Here is a 10,447-nt window from a genome sequence, read left to right on the forward strand (position 1 = left end):
ACAGCCAAGGGAAAGGAATGCAATACAGTATTAAACCCGAAGAAAGGAATGGAATGCAATACAGTATGATAGCTGAAGAAAGGCTTGTGTGCAGGTGTGAAGTAGTTTGTTTAGGTGCTGTGCATATCACCCTCAACGTGTGTCTTCTCCTTTTCTACCACCAGATGATTCTCTGTCTCCTTCCTTTTCAGTTTTACCAGCATTATCTCAGTACTGACTTCATACCGACTGAGACTATGTATGAAACCCATGTTGGGAGAAACTTTTACAAGAATTTGATTTTGCAGGAATAAAGACGTGAAACTCACACAACAAAATAAGTTTTCAGTAAAAACACATTTAATTGTTTGGTAGCAAAAACAGCACTTCAGGCAACAGTGGGAAGCTTCTTTGGGGTCCAACAGAACACAACAGGGAAGACATGCACTACTATCTAGCATAGCAGACATTTTAGACAGGTTGACCAAGAACACTGGTGCTGCACTGTCACATTCACACCCACTCTGAGCAATGCTTGTCATGGACAGTACACATTATCATCCATTTCATGCAACTGAACTCAGAGAATGGCCCTCTTTACAGTTAACAAGGTTGCAGAGGTTTGGACAGAATGTTCTACAAGTTGCAACTTCATTTTTTGCTAATTTCCTGCAAGCATTTAGTTTTATTTGTGCTCATGTAACATTGTTTGCCTTTGACTTTAATTGTTACACTGTAGTGGAATGGTGATCAAGAGGGTAGACAAAAGGGCATTATCCAGCCGCTCAATCATCAACCACTTCGGAGGTCTCAGAGACAACTTTTCCATCCTTGGTCTCGATCATCTTGATGACGACACTCTTCTTGTTCTGGGTGGTGACGTTGGAGGTGCTGCCGCCACCGTAGCCGCTACCGGAGCTGTAGTTGCTGCCACTGTATCCACCGCCATATCCACTGCCGTATCCACTGCCGTATCCACCGCCGAAACCACTGGAGTAGCCACTGCTGTAGGTGCTGTTAGCACTCTCCATAGGGAAGGAGCTGTAGCTTGCTGTAAGGTGACACAGAGAGACATTTACATTTTTACATTTAAGTCATTTAGCAGACGCTCTTATCCAGAGCGACTTACAAATTGGTGCATTCACCTTATGATATCCAGTGGAACAACCACTTTACAATAGTGCATCTAAATCTTTTAGGGGGGGGGGGTTAGAAGGATTACTTTATCCTATCCCAGGTATTCCTTAAAGAGGTGGGGTTTCAGGTGTCTCCGGAAGGTGGTGATTGACTCCGCTGTCCTGGCGTCGTGAGGGAGCTTGTTCCACCATTGGGGTGCCAGAGCAGGAAACAGTTTTGACTGGGCTGAGCGGGAACTGTGCTTCCTCAGAGGTAGGGAGGCGAGCAGGCCAGAGGTGGATGAACGCAGTGCCCTTGTTTGGGTGTAGGGCCTGATCAGAGCCTGAAGGTACGGAGGTGCCGTTCCCCTCACAGCTCCGAGAGAGACAACTGGTAAATACAGGTTGGTTAAACATGAATATCATGGATGTTTTAAATGCACCACAAAACAGAAGGGGAAAAACACTTTCACTTATATTGTATATATATCATTCAAATTTATTTATAAAGCCCTTCTTACATCAGCTGATGTCACAAAGTGCTGTACAGAAACCCAGCCTAAAAACCCAAACAGCAAGCAATGCAGATGTAGAAGCACGGTGACTAGGAAAAACTCCCCAGAAAGGCCAGAACCTAGGAAGAAACCTAGAGAGGAACCAGCCTATGAGGGGTGGCCAGTCCTCTTCTGGCTGTGCCGGGTGGAGATTATAACAGAACATGGCCAAGATGTTCAAATGTTCATAGGTGACCAGCAGGGTCAAATAATAATAATCAAAGTGGTTGCAACAGGTCAGCACCTCAGGAGTAAATGTCAGTTGGCTTTTCATAGCCGATCATTCAGAGTATCTCTACTGCTCCTGCTGTCTCTAGAGAGTTGAGAACAGCAGGTCTGGGACAAGTAGCACATCCGGTGAACAGGTCACGGTTCCATAGCCGCAGGCAGAACAGTTGAAACTGGAGCAGCAGTACGGCCAGGTGGACTGGGGACAGCAAGGAGTCATCAAGCCAGGTAGTTCTGAGGCATGGTCCTAGGGCTGAGGTCCTCAGAGAGAGAGAAAGAAAGAGAGAAAGAGAGAAAGAGAGAAAGAAAGAGAGAGAAAGAGAGAGAGAATTAGAGAGAGCATACTTGAATTCACACAGGACACCGGTTAAGACAGGAGAAATACTCCAGATATAACAGACTGACCCTTGGCCCCCGACACATGAAATACTGCAGCATAAATACTGGAGGCTATGACAAGAGGGGCCCCGGACAGGGCCAAACTGGCAGGATATAACCCCACCCACTTTGGCAAAGCATATCTATCCTTTTAAATCGCCTGTAAAGAGCATGAGCATGTTGTGTCAAGTCACAATGTCTCAGAGAGAGAGAGAGAGAGAGAGACAGAAAGAGAGAGAGAGAGAGAGTGAGAGGCTAATTCATTAATCAGGGGGATTATTCATGAGCATAACAGTATGACCTTTAATAACCGACATGTTTGGATTAACCTTTAAAGGTCAACTGCACCTTAGAACCAACTTCTCTGGTTTTAAACAGCCTATGTGGCATCAATATGAGTCAGAAACATGAAATCTAGTGTCAACATTGACTACAAAGTGTAAATAGAATAATTATGCTCATAAAGTCAGTCTCGTCCGAAACTGAGTTTTATAAGTCAGTTCGTCACAACTTACTAGATGGCTGGGTGTGGATTGCAGTCATGCCCACTTGCCCAGTGCCCACTAACCTGAACGAAGCAGATGTGCTGATTGCCCTCTATCAGCTGCTAATCATAGCAGCCAGAACCTCCAGACAGTGAGACAGATCTGCCCATTACGCAGCGCCTCAGACTTGTTTACATAAGACAACATGTCGTCAATGTTATGTTGAAATAACCCTTGGCCCAAAGCCTTTTATGGAGCGGCCACTTGCTGATGTGGTGGATAGTGTCAATCACTCGAGTCTACCACTTTTTGAGGCAAAATTAGAATTGAGACGATTAGAGTGCACTTGTATCCCAACTGCAACTTGTCAATATTCCAAAACTCATTCACAAGCACCTTGTGTCCCCCGTGACCTGTTTTGTAACATGATTCCCTATGAAACACTGCCAGACAAAGGCACACTGGTAACAGATAGTGAGAATGTTGTAAACAACTAAACGGCGCCAAAGCACACGTCGCCACTCGCCAGTGACTTGATAAGCTGATTGTGGCCTGGCTGCTCAATGTGCCTGCTAGTTGCTAACTTCATTGACAAACACAGAGTTGGAACTTAGCTACCCACTTGACACAAACTGGTTGAATCAATGTTGTTTCCACATCATTTCAACAACAAAAATTCTATGTGATGACGTTGAATCAACATGGAAAACTGATTAGCTTTGCAAAAAGTCATCAACGTAAGGTCATTTCACATTTATTTTACCTAACTTTTAACCTAAATCCAATGACAGGGTTTTAATCAAAACTTTAGATGTTGAACTGACGTCTATGTCCAGTGGGTAGCTTAGCCTGCAAATTTTATTGGGAACTAATAAACAGTGTGTAGCTTGTGCTGTATTTACGATAGTTTGACAGCTTGCAGATCCTAAAGTTGTAGACGATTCTGTGCTTCCAACTTTGTGGCAACAGTTTGGGGAAGGCCCTTTCCTGTTTCAGCATGACAATGCCCCCATGCACAAAGCGAGGTCCATACAGAAATGGTTTGTCAAGATTGGTGTGGAAGAACTTGACTGGCCTGCACTGAGCCCTGACCTCAACCCCATCGAACACCTTTGGGATGAATTGGAACGTCAACTGCGAGCCAGGCCTAATCGCCTAACATCAGCGCCAGACCTCACTAATGCTCTTGTGGCTGAATGGAAGCAAGTCCCCACAGCAATATCCCAACATCTAGTGGAAAGCCTTCCCAGAAGAGTGGAGCCGCAAAGAGGGGACCAGTTCCATATCAGAGGGGACCCGTCATTCATGGGGTTTCATTGGCGACCCGTCTTTTTTTGTTTGTGTGTCTGTGTGTGTGTGTGTGTCTGTGTGTGTGTGTGTGTGTGTGTGTGTGTGTGTGTGTGTGTGTGTGTGTGTGTGTGTGTGTGTGTGTGTGTGCCTGTTTTATATGTTATTTTGGTATTAATTCATGTCACACATCAATTTGCAAACAATGTAAAGAAATATATATATTGAGTTAATAAAGCCGCATACAAACATGGTCTCTTTCTTGAGTAAGGCAGCTCCAAAATGCAGGTGTTTAAGCCTAGCTCAGTGCTTTCTGTGGTGGAGGGGTAGCCAGCAGAATATACCAAGTGTAGGCATTGGTAATCTTCTTTAGTTGCACTGTGATTTGCTCAGTGTTCTGTCACTCATGGGGATACTACACCACCACAGAATCTACAGGGCGATCCAGGCAGTTCAAGCCCCCTTGGGTACTGCTATACATTAGAAGTGCCCTTCCAAGAAGCCTCAAGGTAATTGGCCACAGATAAAATGATGTCAAATCACGTTATATCTATCGTAGTTTTGATTGGACTGATCATGTAACTTTCAAAATCTTAACTAGCAATCTCGACAAGCAGTCATCATCGTGAATCACATCGACAATTTACTGGCAAATCCTTTTCAATCGTTGTCATATCAAGAGAAATTATAGATAAAACGTATCGGTGCTCATCGGCCATTGGACATAAACATTACACAACAAGTCGGAAATCGCGAATTCAACAATTTGTGATTTGGAAGGAATCGGTTGCTAACTGTGATGCAAAGCAATCACTATTTTGCTTCCCCTGCCTGCTATTCTGTAGAGAGGGTGTGTGGTCCAAGTCTGGGTTTAAGGATTAAAAACATCTGTCTGAAATTGTCTCTTAAAAGGATAAATATTCCCACACAACACCATAGGCCAGAAAAGGTTGAATTCATTGGCCGTGCTGTCAGTCCAGCATGACTTCTGCCGGGTTCAAAACAACTGGGAACTGAAAATAACAAGAAACTCAAGTCTTTTTCGAGAGCTCTGACTTTTTGACCTGAAGATCACTGAAGTCGTGATTCAACCTTGTTTTTTCCCAGAGTTCCCAGTTGTCTTGAAAGCATCATAAATGCAGAGAATGACAGACTTTGATGACAAAGTTTGATGACAAAGTTTGCCCACAACGACTGCTGTTCCACCTTCCTGTTTAAGTGGGCACAGCACAATAATGGTAAAAAAATTACTACAGTTAATAAGCCTATGTCTTGTATGCTGCTGCATAAATTATGTAATATGCCAGGGATATACGTACACTTTAGCTAAGAAAGTAATACTAAGTTTATGTTTTGTAGTAAGCTGTTAGTAGCCCATGTGTCTCACCCTAATAATTTGGTCCTTTTACCCTCATAACTTAGCCTACTGTTCTGACTTGGTGGTGCACATGTAGCCTATAGCCTGTTTTAGTGAAATGTCATCATCGAATATTGTAAAAGCTTTCATTGTCTGCTTATATGCCCCCGTTATTTATCCTACGTTTCTGACTTGGTGTATAGGGAGAATACTGTAAGAACGGCCCATGTTCTGAATTCTGTCACTGTCCATTTACAAAGTGCCCCACAAATAGGCATATCATCTGTCTGATTAATATCTTAATCAAAATTACGACTTGCCTCAAGGCCGGTCCAGATGGAACAAATCTGGACCAATCTTGGACATCTATTTCTGGGCCAAATCAAGGCCGGTCAGTACAAAAAAGAATCTTTCTTCTCTTGTTATTTCACCAAAAGTAACCTAGATATGGAAGAATGTTATTTGTGCTCACAACAGAAGGACTTTAATTAGCTGTCAAGAAATAATCATTTAAAAGAAACTGTCCGTGTAGGCCTACCACAGAGGGCTCTCTCAGTACGTCCTCTCAGCCAATAGAGGGAGCAGCATAACCTATGGTGTACTCTGTGTTAGAAGTCAGACTGACTTATTTTGCGTTGCCCACCAGGGGGCAGCATCGTATGACAATATCTCCCACTCCACCTCATCACCCAACACTACTATGTACAATATGTTCCTTGACAGGCTTTTGAGGGCTCACTCCATCAGAATGTAAAACACAAATAATGGCCCGGCAAAAAAAATGTACTTTGTGATACTGATTCACAGAAGCAGCCAATAATTTAGTTGAAGCCATGATGACTAAACCTATTTGAATTTGTCTCTTAATTTTATTCTTGCCTATCTTCATTTTATATTTTGTCGCTGTCTGATGAAAATCTCATAACTACATTTTTACAATTTTTGATTTATTTTTATATATTTATTTAAAGCAGTAACTAACCTCAATGTACTCTAAACATTTCATGACTCTAGGAACAAGAAAATGTATTCAAAATAGCTTCTTAAGTTTTACAATTGTATGTTTGTTAATAGAAAAATATGGTACATTTTCAATTTCCTGAAAAGTCTCTGTTTTGAAGATAAGAGGTTTTCATCAAGCAGTGACGATTTGTATCAAAAGAAATTGTCTTTACAAACTGTGATTCTTCTATTGTTTCGTTTGATTTATTGTCAGAAATGTGCTGTATAAATAAAGTTTGATTGATTGATAACGCAATGAGGGTCTCAGTCCATGCTAAAACACTGACATGTATCACCTTAGTAAATTCCAGAGTTCTTTTAACCTGGTCCCAGATCAGTTTGCGCTCATGCCAACTCCATTGCTGTCATTGTTAAGCCAAACATTGACATGACAATGAGTGACAAGCAGTTGACATGATTACAGCTGAAAACATACTGGCACTCAGGCTAGCATTCCTTGGGATCTTTATGCAAACAATGTTTCTCATACAAACATACCTGGATAGGTGCATCATTTGCATCACTCATAAATAAATCAACATATACTGAAATATGACATGATCAATGAGGGGATATTTCCCTTAGGGAGGATGGCCTGATACCAATGAGATACATGGCTAGTTCATCAGGATGTATCATCTATTTACTATGCATAAAACATAGAAGAGATGAGAACCATGCAGCTCTTCAACCCATATCTCATATGGGTTAGATGTAAAGTACCCAATGTGATTTATTCTGCTACAAGCTAAAAAAAAGAAGGTTTGTTGAACCATAATCAGTGTGCCAAGCCAGATAGCTACTCTACCACGTCTACTTGTTGAATGTATACAGAATGTATGGATATGCACACAGTTGAGGAGCATGATGCTGTTAACCTTCATCTAGAAGATCTACCCCACAAAACACTTCTCTTTCACAATCTTTTCAGCATTTAAAGGGCGACTGCACTTCCTGATTTTGCCTTTTTTTCTGAAGATTGCTCATTAAGAAATGCTAGCGGCCATGACTGAAGCCAAACGAGAGTTGTCTTGGGGGTGTGGTTTGATGTGGGTGTGTTATGTTCGTAGATCATACCCTGGCAGGAACTGCTGTTTGTTTTTCCTGAGTCACCGTAGCAACAACATAGCCACTTCATCAAAATGGTCAAAAAGATAAATCAAGAAATGTGTCATTCATTTACTTGTTTTTGCCAAGGAGGTCTTGGTCATGCAATTTTACATCTAGCTGAGATGTTTGGTGCAGTATTTCTAAAGTTAAAACATTTGCATGAAAAACTAGTCAATGTACTGCATACAGTCTATTGAGTTGGGAAAGTCTGGCTGCGTGCCCAGGACTGATTTTTGAGAACAATAGCATGTCTACAACTTTATCATCTGCAAGCTGTCAAACTATCGTAAATAAAGCACAAGCTACACACTGTTTATTAGTTCTCAAAATCACTTGCTAGCTAAGCTACCCACTCCAGTTTTGATTTACACCCTGTCATTTAGGTTAAAAGTTAGGTAAAATAAACATGAAATTCACTTATGTTGATTACTTTTTGCAAAACCAATCAGTTTTTCATGTCGATTTAATGTCATCACATTGTATTTTTGGGGTTGAAATTATGTGGCAACAACTCAAATCAAATCAAATGTTATCGGTCACACACACATTTTTTTTCTCCAATTATTCAACAACAATACAGTAAGAGTGAGTACTACGACAAAAGGTATTTCAACCCTCCCCACCCCCCAAAATAAACAAATAAATTACAAATGACAAAATAAATCAATTAAATTAGAATAGAAATAATACTAATAATGACTAAATAAGACAAATGACAAGAGACCAACATATACACAAAGCAATGCAAACAGTACATTACAGAGACCAACCTATACACAAAAGCAATGCAAACAGTACATTACAGAGACCAACATATACACAAAGCAATGCAAACAGTACATTACAGAGACCAACATATACACAAAGCAATGCAAACAGTACATTACAGAGACCAACATATACACAAAGCAATGCAAACAGTACATTACAGAGACCAACCTATACACAAAGCAATGCAAACAGTACATTACAGAGACCAACCTATACACAAAGCAATGCAAACAGTACATTACAGAGAGACCAACATATACACAAAGCAATGCAAACAGTACATTACAGAGACCAACATATACACAAAGCAATGCAAACAGTGCATTACAGAGACCAACCTATACACAAAGCAATGCAAACAGTACATTACAGAGACCAACATATACACAAAGCAATGCAAACAGTACATTACAGAGACCAACATATACACAAAGCAATGCAAACAGTACATTACAGAGACCAACCTATACACAAAGCAATGCAAACAGTACGTTACAGAGACCAACCTATACACAAAGCAATGCAAACAGTACATTACAGAGAGACCAACATATACACAAAGCAATGCAAACAGTACATTACAGAGAGACCAACATATACACAAAGCAATGCAAACAGTACATTACAGAGAGACCAACCTATACACAAAGCAATGCAAACAGTACATTACAGAGACCAACATATACACAAAGCAATGCAAACAGTACATTACAGAGACCAACATATACACAAAGCAATGCAAACTGTACATTACAGAGACCAACCTATACACAAGCAATGCAAACAGTACATTACAGAGACCAACCTATACACAAAGCAATGCAAACAGTACATTACAGAGACCAACCTATACACAAAGCAATGCAAACAGTACATTACAGAGACCAACATATACACAAAGCAATGCAAACAGTACATTACAGAGAGACCAACATATACACAAAGCAATGCAAACAGTACATTACAGAGAGACCAACATATACACAAAGCAATGCAAACAGTACATTACAGAGACCAACATATACACAAAGCAATGCAAACAGTACATTACAGAGAGACCAACATATTCACAAAGCAATGCAAACAGTACATTACAGAGACCAACATATACACAAAGCAATGCAAACAGTACATTACAGAGACCAACATATACACAAAGCAATGCAAACTGTACATTACAGAGAGACCAACATATACACAAAGCAATGCAAACAGTACATTACAGAGACCAACCTATACACAAAGCAATGCAAACAGTACATTACAGAGACCAACCTATACACAAAGCAATGCAAACAGTACATTACAGAGAGACCAACATATACACAAAGCAATGCAAACAGTACATTACAGAGAGACCAACATATACACAAAGCAATGCAAACAGTACATTACAGAGAGACCAACCTATACACAAAGCAATGCAAACAGTACATTACAGAGACCAACATATACACAAAGCAATGCAAACAGTACATTACAGAGACCAACATATACACAAAACAATGCAAACAGTACATTACAGAGACCAACATATACACAAAGCAATGCAAACAGTACATTACAGAGAGACCAACATATACACAAAGCAATGCAAACAGTACATTACAGAGACCAACCTATACACAAAGCAATGCAAACAGTACATTACAGAGAGACCAACATATACACAAAGCAATGCAAACAGTACATTACAGAGACCAACATATACACAAAGCAATGCAAACAGTACATTGCAGAGACCAACCTATACACAAAGCAATGCAAACAGTACATTACAGAGACCAACATATACACAAAGCAATGCAAACTGTACATTACAGAGAGACCAACATATACACAAAGCAATGCAAACAGTACATTACAGAGACCAACCTATACACAAAGCAATGCAAACAGTACATTACAGAGACCAACCTATACACAAAGCAATGCAAACAGTACATTACAGAGAGACCAACATATACACAAAGCAATGCAAACAGTACATTACAGAGAGACCAACATATACACAAAGCAATGCAAACAGTACATTACAGAGAGACCAACCTATACACAAAGCAATGCAAACAGTACATTACAGAGACCAACATATACACAAAGCAATGCAAACAGTACATTACAGAGACCAACATATACACAAAGCAATGCAAACAGTACATTACAGAGACCAACATATAC

General features: G+C 40.4%; 1 protein-coding gene across 1 annotated transcript; it reads right to left on the reverse strand.

Annotated features, from left to right (window-relative positions):
* Nucleotides 1–317: 317 nt before the first annotated feature.
* LOC115165419 (intermediate filament protein ON3-like) lies at nt 318–1,044 on the reverse strand. Its single transcript, XM_029718510.1, has one exon. The coding sequence runs from the start codon at nt 1,008–1,010 to the stop codon at nt 765–767; it is 246 nt and encodes an 81-aa protein (XP_029574370.1). The 5' UTR covers nt 1,011–1,044; the 3' UTR covers nt 318–764.
* Nucleotides 1,045–10,447: the final 9,403 nt, after the last annotated feature.

This window comes from Salmo trutta, chromosome 28 (genome assembly GCF_901001165.1).
Source record: "Salmo trutta chromosome 28, fSalTru1.1, whole genome shotgun sequence".
Lineage (NCBI taxonomy): Eukaryota > Metazoa > Chordata > Actinopteri > Salmoniformes > Salmonidae > Salmo > Salmo trutta.